Source organism: Mustelus asterias, unplaced genomic scaffold (genome assembly GCF_964213995.1).
Source record: "Mustelus asterias unplaced genomic scaffold, sMusAst1.hap1.1 HAP1_SCAFFOLD_1432, whole genome shotgun sequence".
In the NCBI taxonomy this organism is placed as follows: Eukaryota; Metazoa; Chordata; class Chondrichthyes; order Carcharhiniformes; family Triakidae; genus Mustelus; species Mustelus asterias.
Genome location: NW_027591377.1, coordinates 9616 through 29364, shown reverse-complemented (window position 1 = coordinate 29364; position 19749 = coordinate 9616). Strand labels below are relative to the sequence as shown.

At 41.7% G+C, this 19749-nt stretch overlaps 2 protein-coding genes across 2 annotated transcripts in view; one reads left to right on the top strand and one right to left on the bottom strand.

The window, feature by feature from the left end:
- The window catches only part of LOC144488275 (neurofibromin-like), a gene marked incomplete at its 3' end in the record, with an annotated part of 72997 nt that extends 62389 nt beyond the window's left edge, over nucleotides 1-10608 (bottom strand). The window contains exons 1-2 of the mRNA XM_078206318.1: nucleotides 10576-10608; nucleotides 10076-10230 (exon numbers count right to left, since the gene is read on the bottom strand). Coding sequence (XP_078062444.1) covers nucleotides 10076-10230; nucleotides 10576-10608 — 188 coding nt within the window. The remainder of the gene's footprint in view (nucleotides 1-10075; nucleotides 10231-10575) is intronic.
- Nucleotides 3497-15910, top strand: LOC144488276 (uncharacterized). The gene is made up of 2 exons (XM_078206319.1): nucleotides 3497-3604; nucleotides 11462-15910. The coding sequence occupies exon 2, from the start codon at nucleotides 11479-11481 to the stop codon at nucleotides 12688-12690; it is 1212 nt and encodes a 403-aa protein (XP_078062445.1). The 5' UTR covers nucleotides 3497-3604; nucleotides 11462-11478; the 3' UTR covers nucleotides 12691-15910.
- The last annotated feature ends 3839 nt before the right edge of the window (nucleotides 15911-19749 follow it).

Genomic DNA, 19749 nt, shown 5'->3' with positions numbered 1-19749 from the left:
ATCATATAAAAAAAAATAGTGCTGATGCTGAAGATCTGAAATAAAAACAAAGTTCTGGAAACAGTAAGTCTGGTAGCATCTGTGGACGGAGAAACAGTTATCTGACACAGCAGTCCTGACAAAGGTCATATTCAATATTCCTGCTCATTCTTCCCACTTGTGACCCTTCCACTCCCTCCACCTCTTTCTTAAACCTTCACTGCTTCCCACTCACCACTTCGTTTGCTGCCTCTCTCTTGCGCCCCTGCTGAAAGCGATGGCGCAGGAGAGGGACGGCCAGAGAAAGGGAGGGTTGGGAGAGGGGTAGCAAGGAGGAGGGAGTGAGTGACTGAATGTGCAAGAGTGGTGGCGAGAGGGGAAGGGTGCAGGTGAGAAGAGGTGGGTTGGCTGGCAAGAGTGGTGATTAGGAGAGGCTGTGAGCAGAGGGTAGAGAGGGGCAAGCAGGAGGGTCAGAGAAGGAAGCAGTTAGTATCAAGTGGGAGGGTCAGAGTGTGAAGCAGCCCGCAGGTCAGAAGGGGAAGTAAGCAGAAGAGTCAGTAAGTGACAAGTCAGGGAGGCAAGTAAAATGAGTTAGTAAGCCAGTAAGAGTTATGAAGTTAGTAAGAGAACTTTTGGGCCAGTTAAGTTCAAGGTAGCCAAAGTTTTTAACGTAAAAAATACAGGTCAGGATTGTGACCCGTCTTATTACACACATTGTTTTGGAAAACATGTTCCCAAAAACAGCATGTTCATTTAGCATGCTTTTTTTGGGGAACGTGTGCTAAACAAGGGGTAGCCGCATTTTGTTTTATACATACTCCTGAGAAGTGTTTTGGAACATTTTATGACAGTAAAGGTTATTATGACAGTAAAATAAATGTTGAATGGACATTTCAATGGTTCTTGATAAAACTCTGATAGCATAGCCTTGTCTTTCTGTTCATATTGCCGCCATTGCATTCTACTTGCTGACATTTGTTGCAATTGGGAAGATGTACATACATATTCCACTCAATCAATTATGGCAAAGTAACTGTTGGTTAAGCTTTGCACATGCACACTCAAAATATACTCAAGTGAGACTATCTGGTCTTAAACTATTGTCAGATAATTACATTGTCAATTATTTTTTGATCTCTAAAATAAGGTTACACAGGAAGTCGCTCTGGGTTTTGCATTGACAACGTGCGAACTAAGGTGGTGAGATCATCTCTTACAATGAGTCTTGCTTGCACTGTTAAGCACTGGCAGTGGTACACAGTTTGAATATATATTTTGACCATTACATATAGTCTACAAGTGCTGTACCAGGACAGAGGTGCACCAAGATACCTTCAAAAATTAACCAACATCCTGAAGATAGGAACTATTCCTCTTCTAAAGGCCACTCGGAGACGTCAGACAAAAAAAAAAATCACATTAACATGCGTTTTAAAAACAGATGAATCAATATGATTCATCATTGTTGAACTGCAAGCTCACAATTTGAGAGCAGTAAAACACATTTGCTGTCAGTGCAAGATATTAAGGAGCTGCGCCCAGACATAAATGATCATTGCAATGGGGAATGCACTGGTTGATGGTGACTGACAGATAACTGCCAAGCATCATCTGGAATTTAAAACAGACAGATTGACCCTGATTATCCATTGCAACACCTTTACCAATAAGAGTCCACTTGTCAACTATTCAGCATTCTGTTCTCACACAGCACAAATTGTTTCCCCTTATACTAGTATTCTTGCCAAGTGTCCTGGTGAGTGTCAGATGAAAAGCTTCGACAGATCTCTTTCTTCAACAGTACTCATGTTCTGCACTACCAAATGACTGTTGGATTCTTTATCTTAAATTTGTATTCTGAATGGCCTTGGGTTTGTGAAGCGCCACAGGCTTTGACCTTGAGGAAGCTGTCGGAATGTGTGTAATGAACTTGTAAATCCAGGGACCTGGAGCAATGTTCCATGGACAAGAATTCAAATTTCACCAGCTGGGGAAATTTAATTTCAATCAATTAATAAATCTAGAATGAAATGTTAGTCTCATTAATATTGATCATGAAACAGTCTAATTGTTCAAAAAAACCCATCCTTCGAGGGAGGAAAGCTGCAGTCCTTATCAAGTCTTCGTTCTGTGACTCTAAATGCCACCTATAAGGTTGCATCCTAACTGCCCACTTAAATGGACGAACAAGCCACTCACTAGTGCAAGGGTGATTAGACATGGCAATAAATGCTTCCCTTGTCTGAAACAGTCCAAAGATGTGCGGGTTAGTTTGATTGGTCAGGTTAAAAATTGCACCTTAGAGTCCTGGGATGCATAGGTTAGAGGGATTAGAAGGTAAATATGTCAGGGTAGGGCCTGGGTGGGATTGTGGTCGGTGCAGACTCGATGGGCCGAATGGCCTCCTTCTGCACTGTAGGGTTTCTATGATTTCTATGATCTTCTATAACACACATCCAGAGAATAAAATAAAAGACCCAAGTCTTTCCCAACTTGCAAATGGATTAAAAAAAAAATTCTAACATAAACTAGGGGTCATACCTTGAGGATAAGGGGTAAACCTTTTAGAACTGAGGTGAGGAGAAATTTCTTCACCCAGAGGGTGGTGAATGTGTGGAATTCACTACCACAGAAAGTAGTTGAGGCCAAAACATTGTCTAATTTCATGAAGAAATTAGATATAGCTCTTGGGGCTAAGGGATGTGGGAGGAAAGGGGGGGGGGGGGGGGGGTGATCAGGATATTGAATTCGATGATCAGCCATGATCAAAATGAATGGTGGAGCAGACTTGAAGGGCCGAATGGCCTACTCCTGCTTCTAGCTTCTATGTAATTTTAATGGAAGTTAATTTTTAAGAAAATCATAACCAGTAGACAGATTTTGAGAGGTTTTCCAGAGAATTCCCAATCTGGTACTCCATTAAAACCATGCAGTAACATTGGGCTGAATTATATAGCTGCAGTCACGAAGACCATTTCAATTTTACCGGAAGCGATTAACTTTCTTGAATTGATACATATTCATGATTTTGTTTTGCATGTTGGTTAAATCTAGTCATCGGCAAAGGTGAGAAGACTAGATCTGATTTTGCCCCCCCCACCCCTTCTGGACGTCAACCACGGGGTCCGAACTGAAGCCATGATACACGGGGTTCTTGTCATACACGGCTGTCATTTCCTACAATTTCCATTCTGGCAAACGCCCGAGACTCAAAACTAATGACTCATCTTGCTTTTGCTTAACGTTTTGCACACTTGCAGCATTTTCTATTTTTATTTTCTTTGCCACTCCTCCCTAAACGCACAAAAAAAACTTCCTGTCGCTCATGCAGGGGTTTTTCTCTTCAAGCCAACGTTTTTGAAGTTATTTTCAAAAATGCCTCGGAGCTCTTTTTAGACGCTGAATGCACGGAGTAGGAAATGTGTTAATCTTGTGTGCCCCATCAACGTCACCAGTGTCATATGGTGCAATGTAGAGAGGGGATTGGGCAAAGTGTTTATCAGTCATAATCTGCTCCATCAAAAGTCACTTGGCTGAAAAACAACTGGGCAAAATCTCCTGGCTTTGGAGTACACTTCACCTAAACTGGTTAGAAGAAAGTTGAGTGGATCAGGAGTTGCTGGAGGTAGGATATAGCTGTTACTTTTCTCTGGATTTATTATCACTGCTGCATTATTCTCACAGCCAAACCTTTGATTCAGCAAAGAACGAGTATTTTTAAATCACCTGCAAACATCAATATCTCAGTGTTTGAAGGATTTTTGACAATTTAATTGAATATTGCAGAACTTTACTCTCCCCAAAAATCTGAACACTTCAAAGGTTTTTGGCAGTTTTTAAACACAAGTTTTTTTCAATTGTTCAGAAAATTTCCTGTTCCCAACCATTTAATATTAGAACAGGCACTGCAAAATTTTGGAGAACTGGAGGTTTGTGAAGGAGAGAAAAAAAACAAGGATAGTTTACCCCAAGAGCTTGCTGTTGCCTCCTGAATAGCTAATCACAGAACATGTAGTTTCAGAAGGGGAACAATTGGAGCAAAAATAGGGAAATAAATAGCTTGGCTGCTTTTTGGGACAATATTAAAGCCCAGTTTTCATTCCAACGGCATTTTTTTAAAGCACTCCCTTTTTGAGCTTGTCTACCCCAAAACACCCGCCTGACCACAAGTATGCATTGTCTACTTGCAAGCCCTCAAAAACTCCAATGATTGTTCTCCATGAACATCAATAACTAGGTGACTCCACCTTGTTCTGAAGAGATTAGCTGATCTCACCCTTGCATTTCTTCCGATAGGGAAATCAAGGGAAGAAGCATAAACATTGTTTAGCTACATCATCATTGTTGTGCATGTATGTACCAGCTCTTGAATGTCCATCATGGTCTGGGAAACTAAGATAGTGAGTCAGTACACCAGCTGGGATGTAAGCTGTCAGAATGCCCGCAAGACTGCATTAACACTCACCCCCAGTTGTTAATTTTTCACATTTATTGTGTGCATTTAAGTTCAGGTATAATTTAAACGAGGAATCCATTGTATAAACCATAACCATGATTTAGGTTTCTTACTTCTGCTTAATTTTGCATGCGCATTCAACTTATAAGATAATACAATATACAATATAATGCAAAATTTTATTGTAATCATTGGTTTCAGATAAAGCTCGGCACAACATCGTGGGCCGAAGGGCCTGTTCTGTGCTGTACTGTTCTATGTTCTATGAGTTGTAGATTTTATTTCCAACTCACTACTTTAACAAAAACAATGTCTTCTTTGATATGAAGTTTGCTAGTGGTAGGGAAAGGAGAACTTTTCTCATTTGGGTGATCAGACACAGCACAGCCAGACAATGAAACTCCTACATCATCCCACCCACTACTGCACCAACATGAAATTTCCACTGGTCGGTGAATTCTGGATAGTCCTGTGTTGTGCTCCTCCAGTCATTGGATTCAGATCGTGCCAAACTCTTTATGGACTTGTTGTCAGTTTCTCTTTGTTGTCAAAGATAGTTGCATCTTACATACAAACATACTTATCTGAGGAGGCAGCCACTTTGAGCTCTGCTGTTCAATAAGATCACGGCTGATCCATTTTAACTTCAACTTCACATTCCTGCCTACCCATGATAACCTTGCTCATCAACAATCTACTTTTGTGTTAAAGATATTCGAGATGCTACCTCAATCATTTTTGAGGAACAGAATTCTAAAGTGTCTCAGCTTTCAGAAAAAATGTCTCTCATCCCCGTCTTAATTGGGCAACTCTATATTTTTAAACGGTGGCCCGTAGTTCTAGATTCTCCCACAAGAGAAAACATCCTTTCTTTATCCACCCTGTCAAGACCCCTCAGGATCTTGCATTTCAAGCAAGCCACCTCTTATTCTTCTAAACTACAAGCCTCGCCTGTCCAACCTCTCCTCGTAAGACAACCTGCCCACTCCAGGTATTAATTTAGTAAACATTCCCTGAACTGCTTCAAATGCATATATATATATCTTTCCTAAAATGAGACCAACACACAGTACTCGAGATGTGATCTCACCAATGCCCCGTGTAACTTAAACATAATCTCCCTACACTTGTATTCAATTCTCCTTGCAACAAATTATAACATTCTATTGGCTTTGCTAATTGCTTGCTGTACCTGCATACTAACATTTTGCGGTTCATGCACAAGGACACCCAGATCCCTCTGTACCTCAGAGCTCTGCACTTGCTGAGCATTTAGATTTTTTTCATTCTTCCTGCCAAAATGGACAATTTCACATTTTTCCACATGGTACTCCATTTGCTGGATCTTTGCTCACTCACCTCGCCTATCTATATCCTTTTGTAGCCTTATCACCTCTTCAGAACTTAACTTTCTTACCTACCTTTACGTCATCAGCAAATTTAGCAACCATACCATAAGGTCCCTGCAATTTAAATAAATTATTTGGATGAAAAGGGTTGAGGCTCCAGTATTGATGTATGGCATCCCATTCATCACATCCTGCCAGGCAGAACATAACCTATTTATGCCTATTCTGTTTTCTGCCAGTTAGCCAATCTCCTATCCATGCAAATGTTACCTCTGACACTGTGAACTTTTATTTTCCACAGTAACATTTAATGAGGAAGCTTATCAAATGCTTCTGGAAATCTAAGTACAAGACATCCACCCTTTTATCCACAGCACCTGTTACTTCTTCAAAAAACTCCAATCAATCGGTTAAACATGATTTCCTTTTCATAACACCATGCTGATTCTATCTTGAATTCATCTAAGTGCCCTGTTATAACATCTTGAAAACTAGCTTTTAACATTGTTCTGTGGCAGACTTTGTTAACTGGCCTATAGCTTTCTGTCTCCATCTCTTTTTGAATAAAGGGTCATAATGGACATGAGCTATTTGCCAATCTAATAGAATTTTCCCCAAATCTAGTGAAGTATGGAAAATTAAACCATCGCTTCAACTATCCCACTAACCACTCCAGGATCCAGGGAATTGTCAACCCACAGTTCCAATTTGCTAAGTACCACTTCCCCAGTAATTATAATTCGGAGTTTCTCCCTCTTTTCCAAACCTGAATGATACTTGTATCCTCTGCAGTGAAGATTGATGCAAATTTATCCGCCAAATTTATCCTCTTCAATTTATTCGCCATTTCCGAGGGAGGCAGTGGTGTAGTGACATTATCACTGGATCAGTATTTCAGAGACCCAGGGTAATGATCCGGGGGTCTGGGGTCGAATCCCATCACAGCAGATGGAGAAATTTGAAATCAATTTTAAAAATCTGGAATTAAAAATCTAATAATGATCATGAAAACACTCTCGACTGTTGTAAAAGCCCATCTAGCTCATTAGTGCCCTTTAGAGAAGGAAATCTGCCATCGTTATCTGGTCTGGCTTGTGTGTGACTCCAGATCCACAGCAACAACTGGTTGACTCTTAAATGCCCGTTGAAATGGCCTCGCAAACGATGCAGTTCAAGGATAATTAGGGATGGGCAATAAATGCTGGCCCAGCCAGTGACACCCACAGCCCGGTAATAAATTTAAAAAACTCCCGACTCATTTTCTATTGGGCCTACACTTTGCTGCCTTTTTTTTAAATACCTGTAGGCATTCAATTTTCATATTTCTAGCCAGCTTTCTCTTGCACTCTAATTTTTCCCTCATTAATATTTTAGTCACTCTGCACTAAATTAAAAAGCAGATGATCAAAGTCATTCCTGGATGTTAATTTTCATTTCATTTCTTTCCATTTTTTCATGTTCTGTTCAATCTTCTGACCTACCACCTGACTTTGTGCTTTTACTTCAAGTTTGATATTTAACTTCTTTTTAAGTTCACCACAGATGGTAGCACCCCCACCCCCTTAGGGATTTTTCCTCTTTGGGAGTGTATCTATTTTGTGTATTCGCGTTCCCTTAAAATGACTTCCGTTGCATCATTATTGACCTCTCTTAACCTAAAATGCCAGTTCACTTTCACTATCTCGTTTTCAAGCCCTCATAATTGCTCTTATTTAAGTTTAAAAAACTAATCTTAGGCCCACTCCTCACCCCAGTATAACCTGCTCACTGGTTGGCCACAGAATGTGCTAAACTAAGAAAACTATCCAGAAAACATTCCATGAATTTGTTATCTCTGCGACCTTTGCCCGGATTATTCCAGTCTATCTGTAGATTGAAACCTCCATTGATAATCGCTATATCTTTCTAATAAGCACTCCCTGGTTCTTCTTCGATAACCAGTCCTTCCATGTGATTACTGTTAAGGGGCTTTTCATCACTCGCACAAGTGACAGCTTGCCTTCATTATTCCTCATCTCTACTCAAACCGGTCCTATATCCTGATTTCCTTAACTTAGGCCATCCCTATCTATTGTGCTAATACCCTTATTTAATTAACAGAATCACTCATCTACCTTTTCCCCAACTTTCTCTCCTTCCTAAAAATGACAAACCGTTCAACATTCAGATCCCAATCTATGCCATCATACAGCCATGTCTCTGTAATGGCGAGTAGATTGCACTTAATGCGAATAGAGATTAATGGCAGTTCATCTGTTTTGTTTTGAATGCTGTGTGTATTCAGATATAGAGCCTTAAGTGCATCCTTTTATTACTTTTGTAACTTGAGCCTTATCTGTTGATTTACACTTAGACTTGTGCACTCTGTCCCTTCCTGCCATGATCTGTTTATCCTTTTCCGTATTAATACCTTTCCCTCTCCCCTCATTTCTACACAACATTTTCTCACAGTGGATCCCTTGCTCCCACTATTCAATTTAAAACCCTCTAGACTTCCCTAGTTAGGCTGCTCACTAGAACTCTGGGTCCTAGCATGGTTCAAGTGTAGGCTGTCTCAAATGGTACAGCTCCACTTCCCCAACACTGATACCAATGCCCCACAAACCGGAACCCACTTCTCCCACACCAGTCTTTCAGACACATATTCATCTCTCTAATGCCAATGTACTTTATGCCAATTTGCATGTGGTTCAGGTAATAATCCAGAGATAACTTTTGAAGTTCTGCTTTCAATTTGGTGGCAATCTACAGGACCTCTTTCCTCATTCTACCTACATCGTTGGTACCGACATGGACAATGACAATTGGCTCCACCCATGCCCAGTGCAAGTTCTTGTCCGGCCCCAAGCAGATTTCTCAAACTCTGGCATCGGGCAAGCACCACAGCTTTCTGGACTCTTGCTCTTTGCTGTAAATCCCCCTCACTATACTGTCCCCTGCTATCACGGCATTCTTTTTTGCTGCCCTTGCTTGAATGGCTTCCTCTAACACAACGCCATGGGTCAGTTTGCACATCCACCTTGCAGCCTCCACTCTCATCCAACAAGCCGAGAACCTCAAACCTATTGGACAATTGCAGATGCACTCCTGCTCCCTGGGTACCCCTACCTGCCTCACTCGCAGTAACACCCTACTCTCTTTGACCAAATCAGAACACCCAATCCTAAGTGATGTGACTGTGCCTTAGTGTAAAGCATCCAGATAACTTTCCCCCTCCCTGATGTGTTGCAGTGCCTGATGCTCAATCTCCAGTTCAATTACTCTGTACCGAAGCTAGAGGAGCTTGACATATCACCTTTCCTGCCATCTTTAATGTGTTTTAATTAATTACTTAATTACACTATTCACTTATTTATGTTGCCTTTTATCTGTTTCGTTAGCTTTGCCACCAGCTATTTTAAACATTAGGACTGGAACAGACCTTAACCATTTACTAGATACTCAACAGCTAGCCCCTGTCCTTGCAGCAGAATAAGAACCAATTCCAAACTCTCAGGTATGCACTCAGTTCCTCAGTTGCACTCATACTTTTACAGTTCCTCAGTTGCTGTACATACTTTGTGTGCACAGAGTCAGCTGCTGTGCATTTTAACAAGGCTGTGGAACCAGACTGCAGACATGCATGGCTTTCCACAGTTCAGCCAAGGTTGAACTATCTGACTTTGTTTGGACTGCCCAGTCTTTCCAGCTTACCTGTTGCTCTGAGCTGCCTGTATTCGTCGCTGTTTAAAGGAAACGATGGCACTATCCGAAACTACTTTCTAGGTCGTTATCTTCTTGTGCACTTTTTTCCTAGTCCGTGGCCACATCTCCTGAGATTCTTGCTAAAGCAGTCCTAATCTCACCCTACCTCACAGGCAGCATCCAAGTTTAACTTGTGGATACATGACCAACTTAGGAGATTTTATCAGCCAGCTGTATAACACAACAAATACATCTGGGCCCAGTTCTGATGAGTCGTTCAACTCCAGGCATTTTGGTTCTTTGAAGAATCTCAATTGAGAACTTCATCCTCCCATTTGATGCCCATGATTTTCTCATTGCATCTCATGTGGAACCTGTCCAACTACTACTCTGGAGTCCATAGAGGGTAGATACGACTACAACCTTGTACACAGCAAGTTCTACTGCAAGTACGATGCTTCTTTCTGCTTTTTTCTTTTGTGTGAATAAAGCAAATACAGATCTTGATCTGGCAATTCTTTTTACCATCTTGCTCTCAACGCAGACATTTCTGGAGGTTGCACTTTGAAGATTGGTAAAGTTATCTACAGCCTTCAGGTTATGTCACCATCTATTGATCCCCGAAGGCAATTGAACTCGTGATAATATTGGGTATGATTGGGATGCATGATCAAATAACTTGCTGGCATTCGCTGTCCTCAGCACAAGAATAGTCGCATGAGCAATGTCCTCGACAATGAAGCCTGTGAAAGATATCACAGCCTGAAGAAAAGGAGGGAAAAAAAAAATCAGGAAAGAACATAAAGTGGTTCTTTACAGGCTGGAAGATCCCATAAGGTTGGTATTGCACAGAGCAGATTTTTTGTTTTCTTTATTATTCTACGGGATGAGAGCATTGCTTGCAAGGCTAGTATTTATTGGCCACCCCTAATTCTTTTTGCGAGGTGATGGTGTCAACTACTTGAACCACTGAGATTTATGTGGTGCAAGTATACCCACAGTGCTATTAGGGAGAGAGCTCCAGGGTCCCATGACCGTAAACATTCATTCCCGCCACGACCAGTGCACAATGGGCAGCTGTGCACACGATGCATTGCGGCAACTTACCAAGGGTCCTTCAACAGCACCTTCCAAAGCCATGGCCTCTATCGACAAAAAGGACAGTGGCAACACATGCATGGGAGCACCACCACCTGCAAATACCCCTCCAAATCACACCTCAACCCTCTTGGAACATGAAATAGAGTCCATGAGCATGTTAAGAGGAGATTATGGTTCAACAATTCGGCACATGAGCCTGCCATAACGTACAAGAACCAAGACCTTTTCAACCACATGTGCATTAGAATGTTGCCCCTTAGGCTTTGCAATGACTTGGGAGTTCATTCAATGCGTGACTGAGCCAGATTAACCAGGAAGGTCACAGTGTTGTGATGCGTGGGGAGTACCTGATCTTTGTGAGCGGACATATTTTGCCTCAGAGTTTGGTGAGCTGGGTGAAAACTGGTCCAGACTTTCATCGGTGCCAGGTGAATCATTGCTCAAAATTTTTAGATCAGCACTCTAGCCACTTGGACAATGCACTTGCACCCTAGTCATGACTGACAATCTTGAGTGGAAGCATCGAGTATGCAAAAGGGAGTACCCCTTCAGGCTCTCAGCAATATGTCATTTTCCATGCAATTACTGGATAGAGTCAATCTATTCAAGTCCAAACATAAAAGTCTATTCAATTCACAGAACTGCCATATCGAGCCACAAGTTTAGAACCATTGGAGTAGGGCTGTACGGGAAAAGCTTTTAAAATAGATTTTTAAAAAATGGGCATTTTGCTAATTCCAGCACACGTTGCATAATCAGTACAGATAGAGAGTAACTAAAGGAAAAAAAATTCCAAGTCTGACAACTGATTTTTTTGTTCTTCTATTCTGGCGCTTTGGAATGAAACATACAAATACTAATCACAACTTTTTTTTATATGATTCACTAACAGGTGAAGACCCAGGAAAAATGAGTCAACGCATAACAAAACTTTTCTTGGTGGAAGCTGTAATCCTGTCTCTGCTATCTGCTCAAATTAAGGTCAATGGCATGTCAATTGTTCCAATGAACAAGGGAAAAAGTGTTACTGAGGGCCCTGATCAAACAACTGAGGAAGAATACATTACTGACGGCCCCGGCCCTGCTCTAACGACAGAGAAAGAATACATTACTAAGGGCCTCAATTCTGCTCTAACAACAGAGGAAGAATATGTTACTGAGGGCCCCGACCCTGCTCTAACGACAGAGAAAGAATACATTACTAAGGGCCTCAATTCTGCTCTAACAACAGAGGAAGAATATGTTACTGACGGCCCCGACCCTGCTCTAACAACAGAGGAAGAATATGTTACTGAGGGCCCCGACCCTGCTCTAAAAACAGAGGAAGAATATGTTACTGAGGGCCCCGACCCTGCTCTAACGACTGAGGAAGAATATGTTACTGAGGGCCCCGACCCTGCTCTAACGACAGAGGAAGAATATGTTACTGAGGGCCCCGACCCTGCTCTAACGACAGAGGAAGAATACGTTACTGAGGGCCCCGACCCTGCTCTAACAACAGAGGAAGAATATGTTACTGAGGGCCCCGACCCTGCTCTAACGACTGAGGAAGAATATGTTACTGAGGGCCCCGACCCTGCTCTAACGACTGAGGAAGAATATGTTACTGAGGGCCCCGACCCTGCTCTAACGACTGAGGAAGAATATGTTACTGAGGGCCCTGATTCTGCTTCTTTGATCGGGGGTCCTGTTCTAACGACTGAAGAATACGTTACTAAGGCTCCTGATCCTCTTTCAATAACCACCAAAAATATTATTAGCACAATTCCTTTTCCTACAACAAACAGTGGGCACTCTCTTTCAATGCACGGAACAAAAGGCAGAGAAATTTTGATTTACTTAATCATAATAGGTATACTAATAGTCTTCTGTACGGTACTACTGGTATCAACAATTGCCTTGGCCTATCAGGTGTCGATTCTCAAAGCCAGGCTAAAAAAGCAGCCGAAAAGAAGCAACTCTGACTTTGCCAAAGGAGCCAGTCTCTGGTCCAGTGGTCCCAGCCAACTGCCAGGCGAACCAGGGGAAACCAACGTCGCACTGGAGGAAGTCAAACCTCTGCAGGAGAAGAAAGAGGAAGTGGCATCGAAAGATGATGGGGAAACCAAGCCACTAATATAAGGAAAGATGAAGCCCGGCTGACAGAAAAGACTGATTGGCTGTGGATTCTAGACTCGGAATCATTTCTGTGCTGTTGTAGATATTGCTCACTTAAGGAGCTCAATAGAACAATATTCGAACAAATGGAAGTTTCATAAAAACACAAGCCATTTTTATACCTGTACTTTAAATTATTTGGTGCAAGGGTAGAACAGGCAAGGTTAAAACATACCTATCCAGGTCACCCAGCAGAAAAACCATAATAGATTTTGTTTGTGTGTTTACTTAACCAATAACCCACTTGTCTCAATCATTATCCTGTGCACTTAGACATCCACAACCATAATATAGCGTGATGACAGCTAGCCAGCTCAATGACAACTGCTATCATATTCTATCAGCTAATGCAATGTCATATTTCATTTTACTTTGGATCGAAAGCATTATTCTCCCATACTTAAAAGCAAAATCAGGAATAAGAATATGATGTGAAGTACTGTCAACAGAACAGGGTTCAATTCCGGCCTTGGGTGACTGCATGGAGTTTGCCCATTCTCCCTGTGTCTGCGTGAGTTTCCTCTGGGTGCTCCGGTTTGCTCCCACAGTCCAAAGAAGTGTTGGTTAGGTGGATTGGCCCATGCTAAATGGCCCCCAAGTGTCCAAAGATGTGTGGGTTAGATGGATTAGCCATGGTGAATGTGTGGCGTTATGGGAATAGGGTGCGGGAGGGAGCCTGGCTAAGTTACTCTGTCTCTGTTAAGTTACTCTTCAGAGAGTCAGTGCCGACTTGATGGGCCGGATGGCCTCTTTCTGCACAGTACGGATTCTATGACTCTATGAATGCAGATAAGTTGGTTTGAGTCTTTCCTACTCTCATACTCACTGACTTGCTGAGTACTCACTATCAGCTGCACAATTCACACAATAGATTGATCATGAGAACTAACCAAGCTAATTTTTTCTTAATCAAATTACTCACTGTAAATGGATTACTAAATGTCATGTAAATAGCTACAATAAGTAAATGCTTATAAAAAGTTTAGTACCCATCTGTAACCTCAACTGTTCCATTAGAATTATTGAATGGAAACTGGGGGCGAGAGGAAGAAGCGAGGGGGAGAAGTGAGGTTGAGGCAGCAACCATCACTTTTACAAACCATTTAGTCACTGGACAAATGATTCCAAAACAGCATCTCAATGCCAATATGCATCATGGGTGACCCGATTATGTTTTCAATGTTATTGATATAAAGGACACAACTGTTTCAGGCAACTAGTTCATTATGGTGGAAGGTTCACATACAAAGAAATGATGATGTAGCATGTGTCCAAAAGGCAAAAGAATTTGGGAAGAAATTATACACAAACAGAAGTATCAATGAGCTCAAGAAATACATGCAAATGCTCATCCAATAAGCAACACTGCATGGCCAGCAGGGTTAGCCAATGCAAAATGGACAGGCTTATTGGACATTTCCTCTTTGAGATTTCTATTTTGTCACAGGGAAACTAATGCCAAATTGTGCGGTGAAGAAAGAATTTGTATTTATCTGAAGCCTCAAAGACTTATGAAATTGTTTTGTAGCTAACCGTAGAATTCCTGCAGTGCAGAAAGAGGCCATCTGGTGCATTGAGTCTACTCCAACTCTGAGAGAGCATCCCATCCAAGCCTTCTGCTCCATGCCATTCCCATAACCTTGCACATTTACCATAGCTAATCCACCTAACCCACACCTTTGGACTGTGGGAAGAAACCCATGCAGACACGGGGAGCATGTGCAAACTCCACACAGTCACACAAGGCTGGAATTGAACTTGGGTGCCTGGCGCTGTGAGACAGCAGTGTTAACCACAGTCCAAAAATATGCAGGTTAGGTAGATTGGCTATGCTGAATTGTCCCTTAGTGTCAAAGATGTGCAGGTTAGGGGGATGAGTCATGGTAAAAAGCGCAGGTTATGGGAATAGCACGGGTGGGGTGGGCCTGGGTAAGATGCTCTTTCGGAGAGTCGATGCAGAGTCGATGAGCCAAATGGCTTTCTGCTGCTGATGGGATTCTATGGTTCTAACTGTGTATGTGAAATGTCCTCTTGTAATGTATGAAATTAGTCTCTGGGATGACATCCACACCTTATTAACTCTGAGGCAAGAGAGGCAAGGCTGACTTAAGTGACTAATTCTACGGTTATTTCATTTTTGTGTTGTACATGCAATTTTGTGTCATGGATGCGGTTTGAGAGAATGGATGTTATTTTATTGTAATATTTTTGGGGAATATTGTGTTGTTCTATGAAGAAGGCTTTTTGTGTGGATGAATCTGTGTGGATGGAGCGTAAATGACTAATCAAGCTGAGGCAAGATTACTAGAGACAGGTTGTCTGGGAGCTTAAAACATGATGTGGAGATGCCGGCGTTGGACTGGGGTAAACACAGTAAGAGTTTTAACAACACCAGGTTAAAGTCCAACAGGTTTATTTGGTAGCAAATGCCATTAGCTTTCGGAGCGCTGCTCCTTCGTCAGATGGAGTGGAAATGGAGTGGATTTTGACTCCATATGACGAAGGAGCACTGCTCCGAAAGCTAATGGCATTTGCTACCAAATAAACCTGTTGGACTTTAACCTGGTGTTGTTAAAACTCTTCCTGAGGTTAAAACATGACAGGGAAGAAGTGTTATGTTTTTGCACTGGTAATGGGATATTATGGTGTGTTTGGGGTACAAGTAAATAGGTTGGATAAGTCGCAAGTTTGTTTGAATATCAAAAGGAAATCAGAAGTAGCAAGTAACATTTTGCATCTTACATGGGTAAAGAGAAGAGGGTATATTACATTATTGACCCGAAACCAAAGGCAAAATAAAAACATGAAAGATTTCAAATTTGGAAGGATTTGAGTTTCAAAGACTGTGGGGAGATATGCTGTTGGCTTTGAGGAAGGTCTTGTGGAAACAGCTCTGGGCTGGGAGAAGATGTGGCTTGAATCAGTCACCCAGTCAAGCTGGAAAAGTCTTGGGCTGTAAAAAGCAGTATTGTTTCTGGAAATTTCTTGGTTTTTCACAGAGTGGGAGAGAGTTTGGGAGGTCATGTGGTATTTCTTATTAAAGCAACAGCAGCTTTACCCTGGGTAATATGATTGGATTTCTACAGGAACGTTGCCGAGAAGGCATTTACTCGCGGCTCTGATCAATTAACGAGTTTTTGGGGGAATGTTTACTGAGGCTAATTTTAACTTTGTAACTGCAATCTTGTGTGCTTATGTTTTATTTCCTTCTTGTTAATAAACCTTTTACTTTTAATTTTTTAAATCCCAAGACAAGACTTCTTGCCGCTGAGATCCATACTTGTCATTTTCACTTCCTGCTGAGATTTGGTTTATTCAGCAATCAACATCTATTGCGGTGTTAACATGCCAACTGTTCATACTTGGGGAAGTGAGGGGAGACTCCTGGGATGGACAAATGAGATGGTAACTTAACAATGCTCCCCCGGTGTCAAAGAACATCTCAAACTCTTTCCCCAGGTAACCAATGAAGCCTCCATTAATTAGGACATTTGAACATAGGAGTTCGGAGCAAGAGTAGGCCCTTCAATCCTTTGAACCTGTCTGCCATTTGTAAGATCATGGCTGATCTGGTCATGGTCTGAACTACATTTTCCTGTCTGCTCTCCATAACCCTGAACTCCCTTGTTTATCCAAAATCTGCCTGACTGTGTTGGAATAAATTCAATGATGCAGCCTCCACTGATTTCTGGGGAAGAAAACTACGCATATTAATAGAGTCACAGAGGTTTACAGCATAGAAACAGGCCCTTCGGCCCAACTTGTCCATGCCGCCCTTATCTTTTTAAAAAAAAAATCCCAAAGCTAATCCCAATTGCCCGCATTTAGCCCATATCCCTCTATACCCATCATACCCATGTAACTATCTAAATGTTTTTTAAAAGATAAAATTGTACCCGCCTCTACTACTACCTCTGGCAGCTTGTTCCAGACACTCACCACCCTGTGTGTGAAAAGATTGCACCTCTGGACACTTTTGTATTTCTCCCCTCACCTTAAACCTATGCCCTCTAGTTTTAGACTCCCCTGTCTTTGGGAAAATATATTGACTATCTACCTTGCCCCTCATTATTTTATAGACCTCTATAAGGTCACCCCTCAGCCTCCTACGCTCCAGAGAAAAAAGTCCCAGTCTATTCAGCCTCTCCTTATAACTCAATCCACCAAGTCCTGGTAGCATCCTAGTAAATCTTTTCTGCACTCTTTCTAGTTTAATAATTTCCTTTCTATAATAGGGTGACCAGAATTACACACAGTATTCCAAGTGTGGCCTTACCAATGTCTTGTACAACTTCAACAAGACATCCCGACTCCTGTATTCAATGTTCTGACCGATGAAACCAAGCATGCCAAATGCCTTCTTCACCACTCTGTCCACCTGTGATTCCACTTTCAAGGAGCTATGAACATGTACCCCTAGATCACTTTGTTCTGTAACTCTCCCCAACGCCCTACCATTAACTGACTAAGTCTTGCCCTGGTTCAATCTACCAAAATGCATCACCTCGCATTTATCTAAATTAAACTCCATCTGCCATTCGCCAGCCCACTGGCCCAATTGATCAAGATCCCGCTGCAACTGGAGATATTCCTCACTGTCCACCATGCCACCAATCTTGGTGTCACCTGCAAACTTACTAACCATGCCTTCTATATTCTCATCCAAATCATTAATATAAATGTCAAATAACAGTGGGCCCAGCACTGATCCCTGAGGCACACCGCTGGTCACAGATCTCCAGTTTGAAAAGAAACTCTCTACAACCACCCTCTGGCTTCTGCCAAGAAGCCAATTTTGTATCCATTTAGATATCTCACCCTGGATCCGGTGAGATTTAACTTTATGCAACAACCTACCATGCGGTACCTCGTCAAAGGCCTTGCTAAAGTCCATGTAGACAACATCAACTGCACTGCCCACATCTACCTTCTTGGTTACCCCTTCAAAAAACTCAATCAAATTTGTGAGACATGATTTTCCACTCACAAAGCCATGCTGACTGTCCCTAATCAGTCCTTGCATCTCTAAATGCCTGTAGATCCTGTCTCTCAAAATACCTTCCAACAACTTTCCCACCACAGATGTGAGGCTAACTGGCCTGTAGTTGCCAGGCTTTTCTCTGCAGCCCTTTTTAAACAAAGGCACAACATTTTCCACTCTCCAATCTTCAGGCACCTCACCCGTGACTATCGATGATTCAAATATCTCTGCTACGGGACCCGCAATTTCCTCCCTAGCCTCCCACAACATCCTTTGAGAGAAAAGATTTTTAATCTCTATCTTATATACATCTTATTCTTGAACTGTGTCCTTTAGTTCTAGTCTCTCCCACAAGTGGAAACATCCACATGGTATCCACCCTATCGAAGTCCCACTGGATCTAATGCTTCAGTGAAATCACCTCTCATTCTCCACGTAGATATAGGCCCAACCTGTTTCACCTTTCATCAGAAGATAAGCCCTTCATCCTAACAATGACTCCAGGAATGAGGAGAGTTTATCAACATCCAAGGTGTTCAGTAAATATCTAACTACATCTGTAATGGGTCACACACTCCGACTAATACTGTACACGCTAAGTGACATACAACTCTATGATGAAGATTAGAATGGAATCACTCAAAGGCTTCCAATATTCCCAAATCTCAAACCAAGAAAATGCTGGAAATCCAGTCAGCAGCTGTAAACAGAAGTTAACTGCATATCTTGCAGCAGAATTGAGATTCAAATACTGTAGTACAGCTGAGGAAATATGGGGGAAACAAATCAATACCCCAATTAAAGAGACAAGTTGAATGACCTGCAAACTGATTATGGAAAATACTCCAGAAATGAACTATCTTTTTTCCCCAAAGGTGATTAACCTACTGTTCATGACCAGCATTTGTATTTTTGGGTTTTTAAAAGGAATTGAATTTCTCCAACTCAAGAGACCCAAAATTTCTACAACCTCAGTGATAGACTTCAGCAGCGTTCATCAAGTTTTTTAAAAAAATAAAGTAAAACTGATTACTTTCCTGCCTTGATTTTGTCTACCACAGAAAGCACCAAGCTTTGTATGCAAGACAAATTAGCATAGTACTCAGAAAATCAAGAACATTTGCAGAAGACAATAATGTACGAGGACAGCCATTTAGCTCAGCTCATTTAATCCACCCACAAGGGCCTTAAGCACCATCATTTAAGCATCCAATTATTTTTCTAAAAAAAAATCAGATTGTTCATTTCCACTACTATTTACTCCTTGTACAAAGAATATTTTTTTTTGGTTCAAGACAATCGAGACTTGGCAGAGCTACTAATATTGCGCCTTCCAAATCATTTTTCTCTTGATTGTAGGTTGCCAGGGAACCAATTCCAAAAAGAAAAGTTGCCTATTGCTGCCTACCATAATAGAAATCGACTCAAATATACAACTGCTCAAGAGTTGTGACTGTGAAGAGAGTTGGTTTGGAATTTTTTTTTTGGCTGTGGCTGGCCTTCCATCTTTAATTAGGACTTTGACTAAAATGCCAGCTCCCTTGACCCAGTGCGCATGCATGGGCAACGGCAGAATTTGATAGGAAAAGAAAATGGCATAGCAAAACTAAAGTTGCAAACTCAGTGACAAAAGGTAAAGCTATGGAGCATTGAAATTATTTATTTGATTTGTTCAACATCAAAGCTGGGTGTGGGGTGTGTGGGGGGAAGAGACGAGACAACAATTGCAAAATAAACTGAAGTGCTGAAAATGCACAGCAGGTCAGCAATTATCACAAAGGGATAAAACAGATGGGGTATTGCAAGACGGCAAATGCAGGTGCACCTATAACACAAACCAACACTTGGAGAAAAGCTCAATGAGGTTTTAGTTGTACAACAAGATAATTGTACAACAGATGCGTTTTCCTTGTGCCTCTCTGAAGCATCTTTGGATGTTTTTCTACATCAACAGCACTACAGTAATGCAACGTGGCCTCCCATTGACCTTTCCTTTTTTTTCTTCTCAACGCTGCCGGAACCTCTGCACAGCATTTCCCATT

Excerpts from the sequence above, each read along its gene's own strand:
- LOC144488276 (XM_078206319.1), top strand. The coding sequence starts at position 11,479 with ATGAGTCAACGCATAACAAAACTTTTCTTGGTGGAAGCTGTAATCCTG.